General features: G+C 47.9%; 1 protein-coding gene across 4 annotated transcripts in view; it reads left to right on the top strand.

Moving 5' to 3' along the window:
• C2CD3 (C2 domain containing 3 centriole elongation regulator) overlaps window positions 1–20,060 on the top strand; it is a 119,674-nt gene extending 99,614 nt beyond the window's left edge. For 3 of the 4 annotated variants that reach the window (XM_057750275.1, XM_057750274.1, XM_057750276.1), the window contains 3 exons: window positions 489–1,410; window positions 4,148–4,259; window positions 19,295–20,060. In XM_057750275.1, the coding sequence (XP_057606258.1) occupies window positions 489–1,410; window positions 4,148–4,259; window positions 19,295–19,435 (1,175 nt within the window). In that variant the 3' untranslated portion in view covers window positions 19,436–20,060. Of the gene's footprint in view, window positions 1–149; window positions 1,411–4,147; window positions 4,260–19,294 lie in introns of those variants that run through there. The other variant, XM_057750277.1, reaches the window with a different exon arrangement.
• Window positions 20,061–23,339: the final 3,279 nt, after the last annotated feature.

Here is a 23,339-nt window from a genome sequence, read left to right as displayed (position 1 = left end):
CATGTTGCCTCCATTTTCTCCCCAAATCTCTCTAGCCTTATCATTTGGGTGATGGGTATTTCCTTGCTTTTATTTTCCAAATAAAATAGTTCTAATAACTGTCATCAAATAGGTAAATAAGTGGATTCTTGTTTTGGTTTTTAATATAGGTAATTACTGAAGTAAATGGAAGCACGAACATGCCCACCAGGACTCCCAGCTCCCAAGAATTCCTGAGCATGAGCAGATAGTCTCTGAAAGCGTTTCCACAGATGTAACCACAGCTATAAATAGATTAGATTTTGGTCCTCTGATATTAGAATAAAGTGCTAGAAATTGTACTGCCTTGAATATAGTTTCACTGACTCTTGGGGGTGAATTAACTATTATCTTTAAGGTTTGTTCAAAGTCTGATTGCAAGACTACATCTGAAAATAGAAGCTAGTGTGGGAAAGTTGAGTGGTCTGTGGCCCTACTTTGTAATAAGAGTGATATCTGTTACTGTTCAGATCTGCAGACTATTACCAGGAATTCCCAAGGATCTTTGCATTCTCACCAAGCCGGAAGTAGAAGCAGAAAAGTCACCACCCTCCCAGATGCTCAGGACACAGTGGCCATGCGAGAACGAAGCACAACTCCAGACCTGCCATTGGCAAGAGCTCCAGATGAGGGCAGAAACTCCCCACCTCCCTCTACTCTTGAAGAGACTTCAAGTGGAAGAAGAATGCTTCCTGAGGCCCTGGGGCAGCCGGTACCCATCACAAGAATGCAGAGCAGTGAGGACACCGAGGCAGGCCCAGCCTACAGTGATGAGGACTATGAAGAAGACATCATTGAGCCCAGGACCCTCAATGAGATCACCACTGTGACAGACAAAACTAGCCCTTGGTCCAGTTTCATGTCAGATGCAAGTGAGATCATCAGCCCTCAGCCTGATGAGGGGCAGACAGAAGCCCCCTCTTGTCCTTCAGAGCCTTTCCCCAGACAGGAGCTCAAGGTCAGAAGTAGCTTTCTGTCCAGCCCAGAAAGGACTGTCAACCCCCATTTGCATAGGCAGGATTCTCCTAGCCAAAGTATTGTTCCTTGTGCGGGTGTAGCCTCTAAGGCCAGGATTGGAGAGCCTGCCTCAGCAGACTTTCAGCTCAGCTCCCATGTGACACTCTCAGGAGCCCAACAGAGCAACACCTATGTTGGATGGTGCTCATCAAAGGCAGACCAGGACCAGGAGCCCGAGTCAGAGGCCCATGCTGAAAAGGAAGTGGCCTCTGATGAGCCGAGTGACTCTGCTGATAGGTCTGAAAAGTTCCCTTCACACCCAGCCTCCCAGAACAGAAGGGAAGACCATAAGGAGCCACCCGTCAACTGCCCTGATGTCAGGCAGAAGCAGGCAACATCTGGGTCAGAGGTGTCCACGAAGCAGAGCCTCCTCCTGTATCCTTTGGGGTTTCCCCCAAGTAGCCCCTTTAGCCATCCCTAGGCATTTCGGATGCTGGTACTTAGGCCAGCCACATGAGCACAAGCAGTGGCCCCCTCATGGAATGCACTCAGGGGCGTGGGAAGCCCCTCCTGCTGAAGACTCACCTGCACTGATCAGGTGCTACGATTCTACCATTGTCATCAGGCCTCTGAAGCATAATGCTTTGAACTGGGTTTAGATGTTGGTAGTAGAGTCATTAGCCTATCCTAGCCTGATTTATCTGATTAATCTCTGGGTATTTTACACCTGAAGGCAAAGCTCTGCATCTGAGGAATGAGACCATTAATCTCAGTTGAAATTTCAGAGGAGGGAATAGAGAAAGAAGAGTCCTACCACTGATTGAGCGTTTACCATGTGCCAGGAACTTTACACACATTTTGCACTCTGTCACACAAGTCTTTAATGATGGTATCATTTCTATTTTGCATGTAACGAAACGGAGACTCAGAGTTTTAGTGACTTGCCAAATATTTAAATTTTTTTAAAAGGCAAGGGATGAGGCCAAGGGGAGGGTAAATCGGCACCATTGAAATGGTCTTGCCCAAGCCACCCCAGGATGGCAGTGTTGATGGGAAGAGGAGCATCTGACATTCCCCCTCTTCCTCCTTTGAAATGCAGATGGGCATGTTATGGGGAAAAGAAACCATTTAGGACCATCGGTAGCCCTCACATCTGTAGCCCAACCAGCTGATCAGATCAGCTCGCCTGATATCCCAACAACAAGCAGGGGTTACTGCACAGCTGGTGACTGAAGCAGGCTGCCTTTGTAGTGCTTTGTAGTGTGTTCTCCGCTAGAAATCAGGGGGCCTGACTTTGACCCTTCTGGACTCAGCTCTTATTACTTGTGTAGCATCAGGCATATAGTTTAACCTTTCTGAGACTCAATTTCTTCACCTATAAGATGGAGGTAATAATCCCTTACCCACCAGACTATATGCTCCCAGGTAGGTCAAGGACCTTGTTTTTCTCTGTGCAAAACAGGAAATGCAGGCCTGGAGTTCAGGATGAGATCAGTTATAAAGGTAGGTGTCTCTGGAAACCGACAAGAACAGCAAGGAGAGAGGGAAAGGGAGAGCCACACAAGACAGAGCCCTGTCAGAGAGATGAGAGCAGCAGAGTTTCGGGGAGTGGTGGTCAGCACCCTGATGCTTAAGACAAGTCCAGCAGAATGTGCACTGACATACATTCACTGGCTTTAGCATTAGGACAGTGCAGAGGTGGAAATGGAAAGCAGATTTCAGTGGGTGAGGGAACCAGTGGTGACTCTTTCCCTCTCAACTCCAGAAACAGGAACAGCTGACATTTTTTGAGTACATGCTCTGTGTCAGGCGCCATTCTAAGCACTTTGCATATAGAACATCATTTAATCCTCAAAACAAAAGGTACAATTATATCCATTTTACAGGTAAAGGAACAGGTACAGAATGTGAACTTTCCCGAAGGTACCATCTAATAAGTGACAGAGGTTACTGTTGGAGCAGGACCCTTAGACAGGTGATGCTGAGCTGAGAAGAGGAGCTTTGGTGTTTCAGGACACCCTGGGCACCTCACAGCAAAGCTGTCCTTCCCCACAGTACCAGCTGACTGTTGGCCAGCATCCCCAGCAGTCAGAGCAGCAACAGCAAATAGGCCCTACGTCACCAGGGCCTCTGAAGAAGGCTGAGGTCAAAGGGCTCTTTCCCTTCAGGGTCTCCAACTCCATCCCCTCCTCTCTGTAGAACAATCAGGGACTTGAGCCAAAGCAGGAAATGGTGCATTTCATTCATTCAGTAGATATTTATTGAACATTTATTGTGTCCCAGGTTCTATGCTAGGTGACAGGAATATAGTATAAAGAAGAGATCATCTTTGCCCTCCTCGAGTTCAAAGTCTCGCATGGAAGAACAGTGATAGACCAATTTGTATCTGAATCATACTTAGCTTATTGAGCAGAAACAAAAGCAGACCTTCAAAACAGTCCCCTCCCTCCCCTCCCAAACTGAATCAGTGCTTTGGTTTGTAGAACACCGTGTTCTCAACACAGTACTGGGTACCTCCAGAGCATATGGAGAAGTGCAAGATACAGTGTCCGCCTTCTGGGCTCACATCAGATGGTGGATCAGCTGTGCCCACTTATGCAGAGCCCTTGTTTCTGGATGTGAGCACAGAACACCCAGGAGGACAGGCCCTCCTTCAATGCCAGGCACTGCCTTCCAGGCTAAGACACTGCCCAGGAGCCCCCTTCCCACCCCCACCCTGTCTGTCAGGTTTTGGCCATCAGGCCATCAGCAAGTATCATCCAGTGCTTGCTACCTGCCAGCCTCATGCAGGGCTCTAGGGAAGTAGTGAGGTGACTGAAGGAAAGACACCACCTCTGCCTTAGGGAATATTGAGGGAAACAAATTGAGATTCATATCAAACTAAATAAGCATTAGCCTATGTTTCAGACTGTGCTCTAGTCTAGGAAGGAGGAACCACTGTGGGCTGAGATTTAGAGGAGGCTTCCAGAAGGAGGCAGGATTTGAACTGACCCATGAAGTATAGACCAATTTGTTAGGAGTTGGCAGGGCCTTCCAGGCAGAGGGAACCAGTTAAGCAGAAGATTCATGGGCAGGAATAAGTTGGGGGGAAACAAAGGGGTGTTTGAGGTCAGAGGAGATGCTGGTCTGTGGAAGATTTCTAGGTATTTGTGTCCCTTAACTACCTTTATAGCCCAGAGCCCATTGTGGTGCCCAACTTCTTTTTACCTCCCCAGCAGTTGGAGGCCTCCCTGAGGATGCTCTCTCTCTCTACAGCTTTGCCGCCACCAGCCACAACAGATCAGGTAAGAGGACACCCGGCCGACCTCCTGTTTCCTATAGAGTCGTCACCTCTTCTGTGAAAGTGTACAGAATGCAGAGCAGCCCCGGCCATGCTCCCGGAAAGGCAGCAGCAGTGGTCACTCTCCAAGCTTGTGCTGAGCTTATCCTGTGGGCCCAGCAGTGGGAGGAGCTCAAGAAAAGTGAGGAAGAGCAAATGTGTTAAGAGCAAGGGCATCATCAGCTAAGATGACAGGTACAAGAAACAGCACAGAAATGTAAAATCAGGACTCAGCTAAGAAACGCATACTGAGTACTATGGGAGCTCCAACTAAGCAAAGGTGGGTTTGAATGGAGGAAGCTTCAAACGGGAGATGTACCCTCAGGAGACCATGGACGATGAGTAAGGTCTGGACGAAGAGAGTGATAGAGTGTTAGACCTATTTGTTATTTACAAAATACCTCATAACTATTCGTCATGCAGCTGAGTTAGGTGGTTGGAACCTTGGCCCAGCACTGAACCTTTCTTGCAGGTGGCAAGAAAATACCGACTCCTCTAATCATTTAGCATGTATTTACTGAGTACCTGTGCTGTATCAGGCATTGTGCTAGGTGCTGAGCATACAGAAGTAAATTAGGCAAATTCCCTGTCTTAACAGAGTATAAACAGTAAACAAAAAATAAACTATTTACAAATTGTTACAAGTACTAGATGCTCTGAGAAAGAAGCAGCTCTAAGGAGGCAGTGTTTACACTGAAAGTGATGATCATGGTGGTGCTTGCCAGGTACCCAGCACTGTTCGAAGCACTTTATGTTAACTCCTTTAATTCAGCAACCTGATGAAGTACATATGTTTATCCCTATTTTAAGATGAGAAAACTGAGGCACAAAGAGGTTAAGTAACTTGCCTCACACAGATAGTTAAGTGGTAGAACCAGAACTGGAACCAAAGCAGTCTGGTTTCAAAATCTGTGTTTCTAACTACTGTGCTATACTGAGGAGGAGACACAAAGCCCCTGCCTCAGGGAGCTTTTGTTTTATTTTATTTTTAGTTCCCCTTTTTAACATTTGGGCACCCAATTTGTAAGAGTAAATGAACTCTTAGAGTAAATTTCTATTGGTTGTACAGTTGCAATGGTTAGGTCATCTCATTTCACTGACAGTCCAGTGAAGACTTTTTTTTTGAATTTTTATTTTATATTGGAGTATAGTTTATTTAAAATGTTAGTTTTAGGTGTACAGCAAACTGATTCAGTTATACATATACATATAGCCATTTTTTTTTCAGATTCTTTTCCCGTATAGGTTATTACAGAATATTGCATGGAGTTCCCTGTGCTATACAGTAGGTCCTTGTTGAGTATCCATTTTATATATGGTAGTGTGTATATGTTAATCCCAAACTCCTAATTTACCCCTCTCCCCGCCACCTTTCCCTTTTGGGAACCATAAATTTATTTTTGAAGTCTGTGAATCTATTTCTGTTTTGTAAATAACTTCATTTGTATCATTTTTTTTAGATTCCACGTGTAAGTAAAATCATATGATATTTGTCTTTCTGTCTAACTTACTTCACCTAGTGTGATAATCTCTAGGTCCATCCATGTTACTGCAAATGGCATTATTTCATTCTTTTTTATGGCTGAGTAATATTCCATTGTATACATGTACCACATCTTCTTTATCCATTCCTCTGTTGATGGACATTTAGGTTGCTTTCATATCTTGGCTCTTGTAGGTAGTGCTGCAGTGAACATTGGGGTCCATGTATCCTTTCAGACTATGGTTTTCTCTGGGTATATGTCCAGGAGTGGGTTTGCTGGCTCATATGGTAGCTCTGTGTTTAGTTTTTTAAGGAACCTCCATGCTATTCTCCATAGTGGCTGTAGCAATTTACATTCCCACCAACAGTGTAAGAAGGTTCCCTTTTCTCTACACCCTCGCCAGCATTTACTGTTTGTAGACTTTTTAATGATAGCCATTCTGACCATTGTGAGGTGATGGCTCATTGTGGTTTTGATTTGCATTTCTCTAATAATTAGCGATGTTGAGCATCTTTTCATGTGCTTCTTGGCCATCTGTATGTGTTCTTTGGAGAAATATCTATTTAGGTCTTCTGCCCATTTTTTGATTGGGTTGTTTGGTTTTTTGTTGTTGAGCTGAAGGAGCTATTTGTATATTTTGGCAATTAATCCCATGTCGGTCACTTCATTGCAAATATTTTCTCCCATTCTGTGGATTGTCTTTTTGTTTTGTTTATGGTTTCCTTTGCTGTGCAAAAGCTTTTAAGTTTAATTAGGCCCGATTTGTTTATTTTTGTTTTTATTTCATTACTCTAGGAGATGGATTGTAGAGCTTTGAAAAAAAAACCATATCAGAGAATAATACATACTATTAGCAAAATATATTAGCTTATTTGTTAATTATACTAGCTAACCCCTATTTAATGCTTACTATGCACTAGACATTATTCTAAGCACTTACATGTGTAAACTGATTTAATTCTCCCAAGAACCCAATAAAAGGGGTACTATTGTTATCCCCATTTAATAGATGAGAAAACTGAGTCTCCCATACAGAACTTCCCATACAGACCTACAAGGTATTATAGTTTCTATTCTATAGAAACTGAGACACATAAAGGTTAAGTAGGTTGTCACTGGCCCAGGGTCTCCCAACCAGTATGACCCCAAACTCTGTGCTTTCCATTGTACCACTTTAAAATCATGACACTTGGCTTACAGTATATTTTTCTAGCTAATTTGCCTTCTTTATATAGGTTTCATTTTGCAATTAACATTTAAACATTTTTTTATTCTCTTCTGGGACCTACCTTGATGACAGATGGGGTCAGTCCAGAAGAATCCTGGGAGCCTAAGGGTATAGTCCTAAAGAGAAGCCATAAGATCTAGTTCTTTTACTGGTTTCCTTCCCCACTTCTCCCTCAACTTCCCCAGCATCATTTTGAGGACACCTCATTTATTTGGCACATTGATCAGTCTAAGTTCCCACACATCTCAGTTTTTTATCTAATTTGTATTCCTGTCCTAGAGGAGGAGAGGTGCCAGTCCCCACCAAGAGCTCTGCACTTCCATGGCCTTATATCTACTCTGGTTCAGGTCACCAGTTCATTTTATGCTCTGCATCTTCCCTTGCACGTCCTATGTAAACACATCAGCACTTATACTAGGGTAACAGGGCTATGTCCAGCACCAGGCACAAGCTCTTGAGCAAGACATCTATGACGTGAAATACAGAATCTGCATAGCTAAGTGCTCTTGGGCAAGTGACTTGACCTGAGTCTCAGGTTTTTTTTGAAGTAACCTCAGGCTAATCTAATTCGTACCTAATAAGAGGATGATAAGAATTACCCTAGAGGAAAAAAGCAGACACTGTTAGTTTCTTTTCCCTCTTCCCTTCCCAGCCAAGTGGGTGAAATGTCAGTGAGTCAAGCCCAGTAGAAAGGGAGGTCTGTGCGTCACTGAGTCTGAGCTGTCAGCCCTCAACTGCCAAACAGAACTGCTGTTCCTGCTTTTGTGTTTCTGCCTTCATGATGTGCCAGCTCCTGGGGGGACTTATTACCTTTGATCTTAAACATGAGATACAAAGGGTGGGAGAGGGAGATGTAAGAATGTTTACTTCAGTTAAATGGCAAGTCCAGTTTTGAGAAGATAAGAGTGATAACACTTCGTCGCCTTTTTTCTTTTCTTGCCCACAGCAAAACCCCGTTATTTGTCTGCTGCTCTCAGGAAAACCTCTCTCCTTGGGATCTCATTCTGGGTCCTTGTTAGGGTAGCCAGTCACCACAGTTCACCAGAGCAGTCTCATTTTCAGCATTGAAAGTCCCACGACCCAGGAAACATCAAGATGTTGGTTGTCCTCACTGGCTATGAGCCTCTCTCACTACTTGATGTGTTTGTAGCCGCATATTTTCTGCAGCTTATGCTCTTGGCTTCATTTCTTCTTCATTCCTTCATTCCTTCGTGGTCTCAGTCTATTATCATTTCCCTTGAGCATGGAGAACTTCCTTTAGAATTTCATGTAGTGCAGACCTGCTGGGAACTGATGCCGTCAGCTTCAATTGGCTGAAAATATATTTTGCCTTCATTTTTCAAAGATACTTTTTCACTGGATATAGAATTCTTTTTTTTAAATAAATTCATTCATTCATTTCCTTATTTCCTTATTTATTTATTTATTTATTTATTTATTTATTTATTTATTTATTTATTGGCTGCATCAGGTCTTCGTTGCTGCACACGGGCTTTCTCTAGTTGCAGTGAGCAGAGGCTAATCTTCCTTGTGGTGCGTGGACTTCTCATTGCAGTGGCTTCTCTTGTTGCGGAGCACGGGCTCTAGGTGCGCGGGCTTCAGTAGTTGCGGCACATGGGCTCAATAGTTGTGGCTCACGGGCTCTAGAGTGCAGGCTCAATAGTTGTGGCACACTGGCTTAGTTGCGGCATGTGGTATCTTCCTGGGGCAGGGATCGAACCCGTGTCCCCTGCATTGGCAGGCAGATTCTTAACCACTGCACCACTTAGGAAGTCCTGGATATAGAATTCTAACTTGAATTGTGTTTGTTTTAGCTTTTTTTTTATTTGTTTATTTACTTTTGGCCATGCCATGCAGCTTGTGGGATCTTAGTTCCCTGGCCAGAGATTGAACCCAGGCCCTCAGCAATGAAAGCTACACGTCCTAACCACTAATGTTTTAGCATTTTAGAACTATAACTCCACATTCTTCTGAATTCCATTGTTTCTGATGAGAAGCAGCTATCATTCTTGTTGTTACCCTGCATGTTATGTGACTTTTATTCTTTGGCTGCTTTTAAGATTTTTCTCCTTGGTTTTCAACAGTTTGACTACAACGTTCATAGTTGTAGAGGCAGGGTATAAGATGGGGGAGGAACAGCACATAGGTCTATTCAACAGTATTAACACTGTTTTAGTTCTTAGGTTGGGTTGTAGGTTTACTGATGTTCATTTTTATCATGCTTAGTAATTTAAATATGTTACATATTCTTTGGTATGTTACACAATGAAATCACAAAATTGTATGTAATTTAAATTTTAAGAATGATTAGTGACAAAATGGAGACACCAACTTCTTGCATAGATTTGGCTGTGAATATGGATCAGAAGTATAGGATAGTGGGTGGAGTAGCAGCTGAGATAAGGTAAGGTTTTTTGGTGTTTTCTTTTCTTTTATATGAGAAAGGCTACAGCTTTTTCTGTGTCAGTACAGAGACCAGTAGAGAAAAGGAGAAGGGGAAGATGAGGAGAGGGAGAGAGAATAGAAGGACTAGTTTGTGGGTCAGAGAGGGCATGGGATCCAGAGCAAATGAGGAGATGTTAGGCTTTCAAGAAGAAAAAGAAAACTCACCCTGTAACATACAGGCAGACAGAGGAGATGGGTGCTAAAGCAGATAGGAATAGATTTGGTGATAGAGTTTCCCATTTGATGGAAGCTTCTGTTTTCTCTTCTGTCCTTGTTTTTCATTTGGTTGGTTGGTTGGTTTTTTGTGTGGCTTTTTGTTGTTGTTGTTTTTGTTTTCGCCCGTGCCACTCGGCATGAGGGATCCTAGTTGCCCAACCAGGGACTGAACCCCCTGCCGCCCCACAGTGGGAACTTGGAGTCCTAACCCTGGTCCTAACCAGGAAAGTCCCTATTTTCTCTTCTGTCTTATATTTTTGGTTATGTTTCAGGCACAGTCAACAGCTCAAAGTGAGAGATAGGCAGGGGAGCCTTGTCCTGTACCCCCAACTTGAGGATTCCATCTATTTTGCCTCTTCCTAAGGCCCTGAAGGCTGAAGAGGAGCATTTTGAGAGGCTGGCTCTTCTCAACCAGTGTCCTAGGAAAACTATACTTAGCTCACCTGCCTCCACCACAAGATCTAAGGGAAGGCCTAATCCTTCATTCACATTGAAAAAATGCACCTGAACCCCGGAACCTCCCAGACAGTCTCCACTTCTAACATTTGTGAAACAGGTATTTTCCCCTCTTTCCCCCACAGTATAATGTGGGGAATACAGATCTCTGTGTGACCTTCGTCGAGTCTTCTAATCTTTCTCAGTCTGTGTCATCTGTTAGATGGGGTTATCAGGCCTCAAAGCACAGTTGTAGTGAAGAGCACTAGGTGTCACACAGATAGGGTATAGAGGCCAGCTCTCAGCCCTCCTTCCTGACGACTGTTTCACCTTCTGGTGGTCACCTCTTCAAGAAGGAAAGGAGGGAGAAGGATGGCGGGTCTAGCAGGACCACCTCACAGCCATCCAGTGGCACATTTGAAATTACTTATGCATCAGTCAAGTTCTGCTACCTCTGCTTTCTCTTCCGCCTTTCTGATAAAGTAACTCTTCACTGGGAAACTCCCTGGTTTTATTTATAGTTACTTCTGATTCTGTTTGCTTAGTTGCCAGGGGCAACTAGTTTTATCAACTTCCCTAAAAGGTGAGGTAGAGGATGAGACAGCACTAACGTACATGTTGTTTTCCCCAGACTTATGTCTTCTGCGCTTGTAGATGTTTCTTTGGGAAAATCTCAACCACTTCAGTTATTTCAGTTATTATTACAGTTTGATGACTCTCAAATCCTTATCTTCAATATAGACTTCTCTGCCATGCTGCAGACACACGTGGATCCAACTGCATCCTAGAAGTCTTTTTTTTTAAATAAATTTATTTATTTATTGGCTGCGTTGGATCTTCATTGCTGTGTGTGGGTTTTCTCTAGTTGCGGTGAGCAGGGGCTGTTCATTGTGGTGCGCGGGCTCCTCATTGCTGTGGCTTCTCTTGTTGCGGAGCATGGGCTCTAGGCACAAGGGCTTCAGTAGTTGCAGCACACAGGCTCAATAGTTGTGGCACACGGGCTTAGCTGTTCTGTAGCATGTGGTATCTTCCCAGACCAGGGATTGAACCTGTGTCCCCTGCATTGGGGGGCAGATTCTTAACCACTGCACCACTTAGGAAGTCCATCCTAGAGGTCTTTTACTTGATGTTACAAACATCAAAAGTTGAGCTTGTCCTCTTGCTTTGCATACCCCCTCTACTGCCTGCATTCCTTATCTCACCGTCATGTTACTCCCACCAGAGTATGTGTGTCATCTTTCCCTCCTCTTACTCCTTTACCCACCCACAACCGATAGCCAGTCTATCACCAAGGCCTGTTAATTCTATCCCCTAAATATCTGTGAATCCACTCACTTCTCACCGTTCCATTATCTAGTCCTAGTCATCTCCTCTCTGACTATTTCTAACTAGTCTTACTCATACCCACACTTCCACCACTGTGCGTCTCCATACTGCAGGCAGTGTGATTGCCCACTCTACCACCGGAGGGGGGAGGGACTCTTCAAGGTTGTCAAAATTCAAAAAGACCTCGTATTCCTAAACCAGTTATTAAATCTGAGTGCCCAATTTATTTGACCTGTCAGCAGCACATACAGTTGATCTCTCTCCTTTAAACATTTTCTTCACTTGTTTGTAAGACATCAATGCTTCTTGCTTCTCCTGCTCGATTGTTGGCAGCTCCTGCTCAGCCGCCTTTGCTGGTTCTCCTTCGTCTCCCCAACTTGTTAATACGGGTAACCCAGCGTGTGGTCTACTTACACTTACTTTCTAGATGACCCTGCCTGACCTCAAGGCTTTAAATCCCCTCTATATGCTGAAGACTCATAATGATTATCTTAGCCCAGACCTCTCCTCTAACTCTAGGCTCATATATCCAGCTGCCTACGCAATGTATCCAAACTCAACTCCAGATTTTATCGCTCAGATGTGTTCCTCAGTCTTCCCCATCTATGTTAGTAGGTATTCTATCCTTCTAGTTTAATTGTTCCTGCCAAAACCCTTGGAATCCTCCCTGATGCCTTGATTTCCAGTCTACCAGGAAATTCTGGCAGCTTTTATCTTTTTTTATTTATTTTATTTATTGGCCGTGTTGGGTCTTCATTGTTGCACGGGGGCTGCTCTTTGTTGCAGTGTGCAGGTTTCTCATGGCAGTGGCTTCTCTTGTTGTGAAGCATGGGCTCTAGGCACATGGTTGTGGCACTCGGGCTCAATAGTTGTGGCTCGCGAGGTCTAGCGCACAAGCTCAGTAGTTGCGGCACACAGGCCTAGTAGCTCTGAGGCATGTGGGACCTTCCTGGACCAGGGCTCAAACTTGTGTCCCCTGCATTGGCAGGCGGATTCTTAACCACTGCGCCACCAGGGAAGCTCGTGGCAGCTCTACCTTTAAATTCAGATCCAGCTATTGCTCACTACTCCCACTGTTACCTGGTCTAAACTGTCATCATCTCTCACCTAGATTGTTGTAGGAGCCTCCTAACTTGCCTTTCTGCTTCTGCTCTTGCCGCCATTCCCCATACAGTGTCCTGTTAAGTTTTTAAGATGTTAAGTAAATCAGCAAATAAGTCATGTGATCTTTTCACTCAGAACCCTCTGGTAACTTACCATCAATGACTAGGAGAGCCCAAGGTGGGCCTGAGGACAGGCAGACCAGAGAGTAGGAAAGTAGTTCAGGCCTCAAACTTGAAATGTGTATCTTCTAGCAAATTACAAAGCCATAGTCCTGAGCTAGGTGCAGAAGTAGATAGAGAAGGAGCTGTGGTCCCTTCCCCCACCAAAGCTCATAGTTCTTCCAGAGGACTCGGCTTTATATGTAAGTTCCACCAACTCCACCAAGCGCCTGTCGTGCTTAAAGTGCTGAACCTGGTGCCATGGACCCTGTCTTCAGGGAGGTCGCAGTTTCTTGACAGGCACTGGCCACCAAACCACTCACTAACTTTCTCAAATGACATTAGCTTATATTAGGACTTAAGTAAAACAAAACAGAGAATGAGTACAGGAAAAGGAAGACAGACCCATGCAGGGTGGCATCAGTAGAATTCCGGCAAAGGAAAGGCGTTGCAGGCTGTGGATTCGGAGAAAAGAAACCTCTCAGAATCAACAGAATGTGTTAACTGGGAGGTTACACACAGTATGTGCTAGAGAGGAGATCAGCCATGGGGAGAGATCAGCCTGGACCAACGCAGTCACCACAGGGGTCAGAAGTAAAGAGTAAGAATCAGCCTGTCATCTGAGCTCCTGGACTAACTACAGGCCTGGGGCCAGGTGCTATTGTTCACGAGGAGTGTGTGTAGGAGGCAGGAAGTCGGAGACAAGGCCAGGCATGAGTGTCCTCTTGAAGCCTTGAGTTGCCCAACCCCCTCCCACCTTAGAGTTCTCAGCTCCGCTTGGCCAGACCACAGCGTTTCAGACATCATAGGGACCCAGGTGCTCCAGGCCAGCTGGGAAGCTGCGTCAGCAAACCTGGTTTCTTGCCCTGGCTCTGCTGCTGGCCTTCTGAGGTGCTGAACAAGGCCTGAGGAGGCAGCACAGGCTTCATTTGTGGCTGTACATCCCTCTTCTCTCCTACCAGGCAGTTTTGTATAGCAGTGAGGCACATGGCCTCCAAATCCAGACAGCCTAAGTTCAGAGCTCAGCTTTGCCACTTTCTAGCTGTGTAACCTGGCTCAAGTTACCTAACTTTTCTGTGCTTCAGTTCCTTTGTCTGAAAAATGGACGTAACAGTACCTGCATTCTGGAGCTTGTGTAAGATGTGTAAGTGCTTGTGTAACGAGTAAGATGTTAAGTGCTTAGAACAGTTTTTAGCACGTGACATAGCAGGGACTATATGAATGTTAACTATTATTTTTATCATCATTATTATTGAGACAACTTCCCCTCTTGTGCTGTTACATTTTGGGAGGACTAGTAGGAAAGAAATGCTAAGGGGTAGGGACATCATGAAAAGCTCAGCATCAGGAGCAGGGAGCTGGAAAGTTAGCCCCCACAGGGCAGCCCCGGAAGGATGGAGAGCAGTGTTTGGGGCCCTAGCAGTTGATTGTGTGTCCAGTTCAGACCCTGAGTTAGTGGCCCAGGATGACCCACTGCCCCCACCCAAGGGTGATAGAGTCCTAGACTCAGAAGTTGGTGGCCTGCCTGTCTAAGAGTCCTGAGGCTGCTTCTTTCCTCCCAGGAGCCCAAAGAATTTTTCTGTCCTTTGGTTTCCCTTCCCCAAGCCCAGAGCCATCTAAGAAAAATACAGTCCTGGTAGAGGAACCCAGCCCTTCACAAAATCACCAGACCAGATGGTTGTAGTCCAAGGGGAACTTCCTGAATCTGGTGTCCTCTTCTCAGCCTGTGGTCCAGACATGATGGCTGAGCTGCCCCTTGCAAGAAGCCCTGACCTATTACCTTACCTCTTTTAGCTACCAAGTCCCTAACCCTCTGCAGAGCCCCAGGAGGAGACCCAAAGGTCAAAGGGCTTCTGATAAAGGCCACACAACGCTTTGAGGAGGAGATGAGCTCTCTAGCCAAGGGTGTACAGGAGTCAGGGGAAGCCAGAATTGGCTGGCGCCCACCCTGGCCCAAATGCAGTTTGGCAGGCACCGCGCCGGAAAGGGCCCACAGGTCTGCTGGGCAGGTGCTAGGCTCAAGTTGCCAGAGTCTAGGGGGTCAGAGTCTGGGAGGCGCCAGGAGTTCCAGGAGTGTCACTTTAACCCTTTGCTCTCAGGAACCTCAACTTTTGAGCCCTCTCACTGGCGGGGCATGGGTTTGGAAGGTTGAAGAGTCTTGATGTAGGCTGGCCTCTTCGCGGTGTAGATTGGGAGACTGAGGCCTGGGCTAAGGGGGTGACCCAAGCCCTGTGGAACAGGCCTGTTGTCAGGGAAGCCTTCTCAGAGGAAGGAAAGGGAGGCATCGGGGGTGGGGAGGGACGGAGGCAGCATGTAGGTAGTGAGAACAACATGACCAGAACTCTAACGCAGGAATGGAGGGTGAGCTCAGACTGTGGAGCCCAGCCACTCTGCAACTGGGCTAGGTGGTCAGATTTAGGATTTGCCTCTCAAGGCTGGGCTCCTGGTTTGTGTGTCTTGTCCTTGCTTCCCCCCTGCTACTAGTTGCAGCTGCTGAGTTTGCTATTCTCTTTAGCACAGGGAAGTCCTAGTCTCAGCCTTTGGCGAGGACTCTGGGAGCCACCCCAGGGGAAGGCAGCCTGCCAAGCGGGTGAAAGTTGAACAAGGCAGATGGCTGTACTGAGCCTCACTCATCTCTGAAGCAGCAATCTGTTGGCAGCCCTGTCCTAGCCAGCCAGAACCAGGCTGCTTTTTACTTTCAGTTTTCAGCTCTTTGGAAAGTTTTGCTTCCAGTTCCTGAGTCAGTGTTTATGTCATGTAAGGGATCTTCTCTGGGAAAAGAACAAAGCTTCAGCCCTGATGCAAGGTCCAGGGGCTCACTGGGTGGGGGGCAATGGTAGGGGGAAAGCATGGCAGCCAATTCTGGCCTAGCCCTGGGCATGCCTTCAGGAGTGCTGCACCCTACTTCTCCTCCACCTGAAGTGAGGTCTGAGAACAGCAAGGCTTCATTTTGCTCTCCGCAGCTGGTGTCAACTCTAACTCCAGCTTAGCCCCTGCTCTACAAGAGGTGGTATCTGGCCAGAGCCTTGGTCTTATCTGAATTGTGTTTCAGCTTCACAATAGACCTGGGGCAAGGAGGCAGACAGAAGTTCTCAGCTCCATTTGATAGTGAAGATACTGAGACCCAGAGAGACAAAGTATCTTGGCCTCATGCAAGTGATGCAGTTGCACTGGGCCCCAGACCAGTGTTCCTTCCACTCCACCCCACTGCCTCCCTCTGAGAAATTCCCTGGGACACCCAGAAGCAGGGGTAAATGGGGGCACCTGCACCTACCACCCTCCTGGGAACATGTGGCCTATGTAGGGATATCCACCTGGGGACGGGATGGCAGGAACCCAGAACACACTGGCTCGGATCAGATCACATTTTAGACCAAAGAAGAGGGCTGGCGCCTCCTGAGAGCGCTTTTGGAGAAGATGCTGTATCACAGGGAGCTGTCAGAGAGGGAGCCAGGGTCCGGGATAAGTCCCTGGGTTACAGGGCACCTCCTCTCGTATTATCTGCTCATCTGAAAACAGATGAGGAAACCAAGGCCCAGAGAAGAAGTGACTTGCCCAAAGCCACTTGCCTAAGAAGTGGTAGAGCCAGGACTAGAACCAAATCCCCTGGCAGGGTTAGCCTCTTGGCTGGTTTGAGGAGCCCCAGGAAGCTCCATGGTTTCCTGCCCACACTGCTCCTTACTCCTTCCCTCGTGCTTTATTTTCTCCTCAGTGGAGTTCCACCTTTGACATTGAAGGCTCCTTTGAGACACCTGTCTCAAACAGTAGGCTGAGGGGCCTATCCGTGTTCATGGCCTGGGTGTCCAGGAGTCCAGAAGAGAGCAGGTCCCTATATTTGGAAGTGGGAGAAGTTAATGGGAGAGCTGAGTGGATTTGAAGGGGCAGCCAGAGCCCCTCATGTACTGCCAGGCTTAACACCCAGACCACAGTAAAGCCAGTTCTGTCCTTCACCCCAGGACATGCCCCAAGATCACGGGAAGGTCCAAGAGAAATACGGTCATTTCCTCCCCGGACATTCAGGAGCTTGAGCGCCTCTCTCGGGGTTTGTCTTCTGCTCTCCAGACCTGCAGTCAGCCAGGCTCACCCCCACTGCCCTCCCAGCAAAGAAATTCTTTCTCCACACCTTCGCTCACACTAAGGCTCCACCTGGAACATCTTCTCTCATAGTCTTTGTTCAGATTGCACCTTCATGTTGTTTCAAGTCACTCTTCCTGAATGTGCCTGTCCAAGGACCTCACCCCACCTGTGACACCCACTGTCCCGACTCCAAGGGCCCTGCAGCCCCTCCGTCTGATGATCCTGCTTCCACGTGGGCTCCTCCTGCCTCCCCGGGAAGGCTGAGGCTCCTCAAACCACAGGCTGTGGTGACAATTTGCTGGTGCCCCCAGAGCTCCAGCAGGAGCGTGGGAGTATTTTCAGAGGAGTGGTTACTAGTTTACGTAGGGATGTCCTGCTCTGGGCAGCTACGCCTCTGCCCAGCCCCTCCAACGCTGTATGTCTTGGGGTAGCAACCCAGATGAAGAAAGAAACTTTTCTATTAGTCAAGGTGTCTTTTAGACCCTTTTGAGGTCAACAAAAGCCAGTGCTGCTGACCTTCCACAGCTTTGCCCTGCCCAGTACAGAGTCAAGCCCTGCCCTGTCCCTGGACCTGGGCCGTGCAGATAAGGCCCAGTAGGTTGCTGGGCCCAGGCGTGGGTACTGGGAGGTTGGCTGTGGCTGGTTCATGCGGCTCCCTCCAGTGGAGTGAGCTCACCCCCACCTCTGCTGAAACCCTGCACGTCTCGGTTCCCACCTCTGTGTGAGGCCGCCCTGTCCTTCCCAGTGGTCATGAGTTGCTCTCTCTCTGTGCTCCTAGGCTCTAAGCGTCATCTCTGTGATTATTGGGTGGGTCAGTGTCCATCTCCCCTCTGGCTTGAGCAATCACTGGTTCTGGAGTGAATGAAAGAATGACTGAATGAGATATTTGCTTCAAGAGGCAGTCTCCTCCCCAATTAATTTAAGCCTCTGGTCACGGTGGCTTGACCCATTCACTGGTCTACAGCTACCAAGCGCCCATCTTGGACCTGTCCCAGCGGGAGTCACAAGCATCAGACTCAGGCCATGCCCTTCAGGAGCACCGGTCTGGAGGGAGAGGGCCGCAGGCAGTGGCGAGGTGGCTGGCCTCCCTGGCCTGAGGCATTATGGGGTGCAGGTGCCTCCCACATTTTGAAAGGAAGAGCTACAAACCCCAGCACAGGGTGAGTTTCCTTTTCCCCCTTTCCGCCTCGGCCTGCCTGGAAAACGGGGAGCTGTATGCTCTCACTCCACTCTGCCCTTGGTTCTCCAGCACAGAGAACCTGCCTGTGGGCTATCAGTGCTGAGAGCTTGTCAGGCTGGATGCACTCCCTCGGCATTTAGATCCCAGATTGGCAGGGACCCTCAAGGTGGCCTGACTTCCATTCCCCCATCACCTCCTGGCTGATATTCTGATTCTTTGAATAGCTCGCTGTGTCTCCCCAGCTTAACTCTGAGTTATGGAGGTCGAGAACTGTTCGTCTCTATCTCCCTCTCACAGTTGGCAGTAAGATGGTTAAAGAAATGAAGGAACGAAGGGATGACTGAGCATTAGTGATCCCACAAGCAACTCTAGATGGGCCTCAGTTTTCCATTAGCAGAATTACGAAGGGGCAGGGAAGTAGTCTCAACCTCTAGGGTCTCCACCGAGCTGATTCTTGGTGCCTAGGCAGTGGTACAGCGTGCTTTCAGTATTTGGGGACAGGGAAGAAATATCCATCCACAGGGCAGGCTGCACACTGTGAAGCCAGCCAAGTTTGCCTGTAGGGGCAACTCCCATGTCCTTTCGGCACTGTCTCTTCCTCTACCAGGCCTCCACCTCTTTCCTGAGGCTTTGCTCTCGGCCACCTACCTGGGGTGGCTTTCCTGTATCCTTTGAGCTCCTTCAGGGCAGGAACCTGGCACAGAGTAAGCACAGAAACAAACAAACAAAAAGGGTTAAAGGGGCAAATGGGTGAGTCATAGAGGAGTCCAGAGGACCACAATGTCACAACCCACATGCACCTTAAAGGGGAAATTAGTGACACCCCGTCAGCCCAAGACGGAGATGTTTGGTAGCAGGGCTGTGGGTGTGTGTTTCACGTCACCTGGCAGCTCCAGGAACTCTCCAGGGCCATACGGAGAGTGTGTTACTCACCAGCGTCTCCTCCCTGGCAGGGTCACACATGGGACAGTCAGTCACACTTCAGAGGACAAATGACTTATCTAAACTCATGCAGCAGGAGAAGGGATGTCCTGGAGGAGACTGCCCTTCCTTCTCCAGAGGCATAGAAGGAGTCTGAGCAGGGGTTTACATCTTAGCTCTGCTCCTCTGAGGGACCTTGAGTTTATTTCACCTGAACTGTAGCTTCCTCATCCATGACATGGGAACCATGTACCAAACTGTGGGGTTGAGGTGAGGGTTACACACACTTAGGTATGTAAAGTGCTTTATAAATCAGTCAGCTTTATGCTAGTATTAGCCAAAGGAGCAAAAGACAAGAAGAGTGAAAGTCATCTCTAGGCGGTGCCACGTGCGCAGTGCTGACCTAGCTGACCTCTTCCTCTCCAGGACAAGAGCAAGGCCACCAGGGGAGCCCTGTCTCAAAAGCCTTGTCGTCCCAGACCTAACTCGCTGCCTCCCACCCTGCCTGAGGAAGAAACTCGCAGAATTGCACGGATTTTTTCTTCCCGATACTCCCAGAAAGACTAATGCAGCCCAAGAGACTGAGGGAAGGACCACCCGCCCTTGTGCGGCTTCCCTCAGGGCCGTGAAAGCCCTGAAACCACTACCAAGCCTTGTCCCTGGACAGCAGTCAGCCCAGACTAGAGGAGCATCCCAAACCAGCCCAGTGTCCACCTGGCAGGACTTCAGCTTCCTCCTCCAATGGTGAGGCAAAGGCTAGAAACAGTGGATTCCAGTGCCCAAGTGGAACACCCATCTTTTGTCCAAGGGACCCAAGCAGGCACCTTTCAAGCTGGGAAACTCCTCCCAATGTCCTTGACAGAACCTCCTGCTGACAGGAGCCTACCCTCTGCCTGAATACGGTGGACCTTTTGCCTTAAGGGTTGGGGAGGGTGGGGGGGGAGTTTGTGCATCGCGCGTAGCCAGGGAAATCCTAGAGCCACCTCTGGTTCATTTGCTTGGGAATAAGGGTTTTTTATAGATAAAATAACTTTTATGCTGTGTGAAATTAATCAGTAGGAGGAGGGCGGAAATTATCCCCTCTAACTTTTTATCTGATTGTCTGAAATTCTAACCATGCTTTTAACTTATTGTTTTTACCCAGCTCTGAAGGTCACTGTTCCTGCCTGTGTTTGAATAAAATCATATTGGTGTTTGTATTCCGTGCACAAGTGTTTCCTGGGTTGGCCACTGGACTGCAGTGTCAGAAATTTGTGCTCTGACAGCCAGAGAGAAGGCTTGACAACCACACAGTCCCTTGGTGTAGCTCGTCTGGAACCAGGGAGCCAGGGTCACCATGAGACCTCTGACTCCTCCAGAGATAAGGTTGACCCAGAATAGGGTAACACCTAGCATTTCCTTTGCTGGAACCTTAAATCTGTCAGCAAAGTGAAGGGGGCTCTGGCACAGGCCCACTCAGGATCCCCCATCTCTCTGGGATGAGTACGTAGCTCTGGCTTAGACTGTTGGACTCCAAACATTTAAGCACCTACCATAAACAGGGCCTGTGGGGAAGATTAGAAAGGGGCAGGGACGTGCAGAGTGGCTGGGAGGGAACTGCATGGAGGGCCCTGCTTTCCACCCCCAAGCACAGGTCATCTCACTCAGTCCTCAGAACAGCTCTGTAACCCACATATTATGATTCCCATCTTATAGTTAAACTGAAGCTCAGCGAAGTTAAGTGACTGCCTCGATTCATGTACCTAGGAAGTAAGTCACACGAAACACCTCCAGACATGTCTGAAGGCTTCTGTGCCCAAGGTACAGCCAGTTAAGTACTTTGAATTGAGGGAATTCATGGGGGGAACCATGTGGGCTGGAGTCATCAGGGCTTGAAGAGCTAAGCCTGGGGATGAGCCCAGGGAGGGAACCAGCAGGGTATTTGGGCCACATCCAACTGGGGAGAGAGCAGAGACCAGCCTGGCTCTGCCACTTCCTGATAGATCACCTCTGGCTTGACTACACCTCTGTCTGAGCCTCTATGGCCTCATTGGTAAAGCAAGATAATAACCCTAGCTTCACTGGGTTCTTGTAAAGATTAAATGAGATGACATTTGTGAAAGTGCTTTGCCCACACTTGGCACTTAGTGGAAGCTTAGGAAATGTCAGCCCCACCCACTCCTCCCCCACTGACCCGGAGCACGTCAGTAGATAGGCAAGCTCATCACTAACTGTGAGACAGGACATGCCACAGAGGGTACAGGGTGATGCTGGAACCCCAAGGAAACAGGGTGCCCTCCACATCAGCCAAGTGCACTCAGACCAGAGTGTCCCGCTCCACCTGCACATCTTGACCCCTAACCTTCGGCCTGCCAGCTCACCCGCTTCCCAGTGTCTCCCTCTCAGCTCACCAGCCGCTTGCCTGCCAGGAGTTTTCAAGGTCAGGTTTCCGCCTCCCTTGAGGCCACAGAGAACCTAGAGGGGGGCAGCCACGGGCCCAGGCCTGAGGGGTTAAGCTTCAGGTAAAGAACATTCCTTCCAAATGCTGCTCCAGCTCCTGTAAATAACTTGATGGGGCCGAGTTAGGACATGCATGACTCCCACCAAGGCTGAGGGCAGCCTCCCATAACGCAGAGGCACCCCGAGGGTCTGAAAACCCCTACACTTACAGAGTGTGTTAGTTACCAGTATCTTCTCCCCAGAAGTTGGCTCTATCTCCCAGGAACAGCTTAGACAAGAAACTCCCTGCCAAGCATCCAGCACCAGTTAAGGGCGTGAGGTACGTTTGTTCCCACCACCAGCAACAGAACTAGCAAGCGTCTCCCCACTTCCCTTTCAGCACTCCCTCCATAGCCCTAAAAATGGGTGCTTCTGATCACCCAGGGGTTGGTTGATCTCAGCCCATAGCAGCTAACTTTGGAACGTCTAGCACAGGCTGGATTCTGGGGACACGGAGCCAAAGAAGACAGGCCTGGCCCTGCCCTCAAACAGCTCCAGGGCCCACGTGGGCTGAGCCTGCCCTCCCTCCGGGTCTCTCTAGGGCCCACTGCCCCCTTGTTTGGGTTCCTACTAGTTACCCCTCCCCACCTCCTGGCTACAATTCACCCACTGCCTCCAGACTGCCATTTTCAGGTGGAGCCAAGAACCTACGTCTGGAGCCCTCCCCACCTCAGTGGCCCTTGCAAGCCCTTTCCCTTATAGGACTAACCCAACTGCCTGTTTGCTGCACCTGAGTGTCTGGACTTGTGACCACTTGTACTATAGCCACGGCTCTGTGCCCAAGTCTAGAAGTGGCCTCTGCCTGCTCCTCTGCCAACCCAGTTAACTCCCTTCCCTTCCCACCTCTCTCCTTCCCTTCCCCCTTCCCCTCCCTCCTCTTTCCTCATTCACCTGGTTTCCAGGTTCAGATTTGCCCAACGCTTACCCTCAGCACCTACCAACGGGGCCTCAGTGGCTGCTGCAAGGGACCCTTCCCGCCCTGCCCCACACACCCTCCCCAGATCCCTTTGCCTCCAGCAGCATCCATACTGGAGCCTCCAAGTGTCACGTCACAGAGAATAGTGGTCACAGCAGATAGGTCCAAAGTACATTATAATTTACAGGCTGGACGTCAGGCCCTGCCACGTATTAGCTGTATGACTTGGGTAAGTCACTCTCCCTCCCTAAGACTCTGTTTTCTCCTCTGCAAACTAAGCATTAAAATGCATGGATCCTCGGCCATAAACAGGAATGAAGTGCTGACACACATGCTCCAACACGGATGAACTTGCAAAACACTGTGCTGAGTACAAGAAGCCAGGCACAAGGGGTCACGTATTGTGTGATTCTGTTTATGTGAAATGTTCACAATAAGCAGATCTATAGAGACAAAGTAGATTAGTGATTGCCTGGGGTTGGTGGGAGGGGACAAAGGAAGTGACACTGTTGATGTGTATGGGGATATTTGGGGGGGGTAATGAAAATGTTCTAAAATTGATTGTGATGATTGATGGTTGCATAACTGAATACACTAAAAACCGCTGAATTATACCAGTTAAATATGTCAGTTGTATGGTATGGGAATTATAGCTCAATAAAGTTTTTTTTTTTTAATGAAGATGCAGATGTAGAGAACGGACTTGAGAACACGGCAGAGGGGGCAGGGCGAGGAGGGAAGCTAGGATGAAGTGAGAGAGTAGCATTAACGTATATACACTACCAAATGTAAAATAGATAGCTAGTGGGAGGCTGCTGCATAACACAGGGAGATCAACTTGATGATGGGTGATGACAGAGGGATGGGATAGGGAGGGTGGGAGGGAGGGGATATGGAGATATATGTATAAATACAGCTGATTCACTTTGTTGTACAGCAGAAATTGGCACAACAGTGTGAAGCAACTATACTCCAAAAAAAGAACTAAAAAAAAAAGTGAGAAAAAAATAATAAAATAAAAATATAAAATAGAATAAAATAAAAATACTTAGACTCCTAATTGTACCTACCTCACAG

Source organism: Hippopotamus amphibius, chromosome 9 (assembly GCF_030028045.1).
Source record: "Hippopotamus amphibius kiboko isolate mHipAmp2 chromosome 9, mHipAmp2.hap2, whole genome shotgun sequence".
Taxonomy (NCBI): Eukaryota; Metazoa; Chordata; class Mammalia; order Artiodactyla; family Hippopotamidae; genus Hippopotamus; species Hippopotamus amphibius.
The sequence above is the reverse complement of the archived record's forward strand: the minus strand, read 5'-3'. Positions and strand labels throughout refer to the sequence as shown.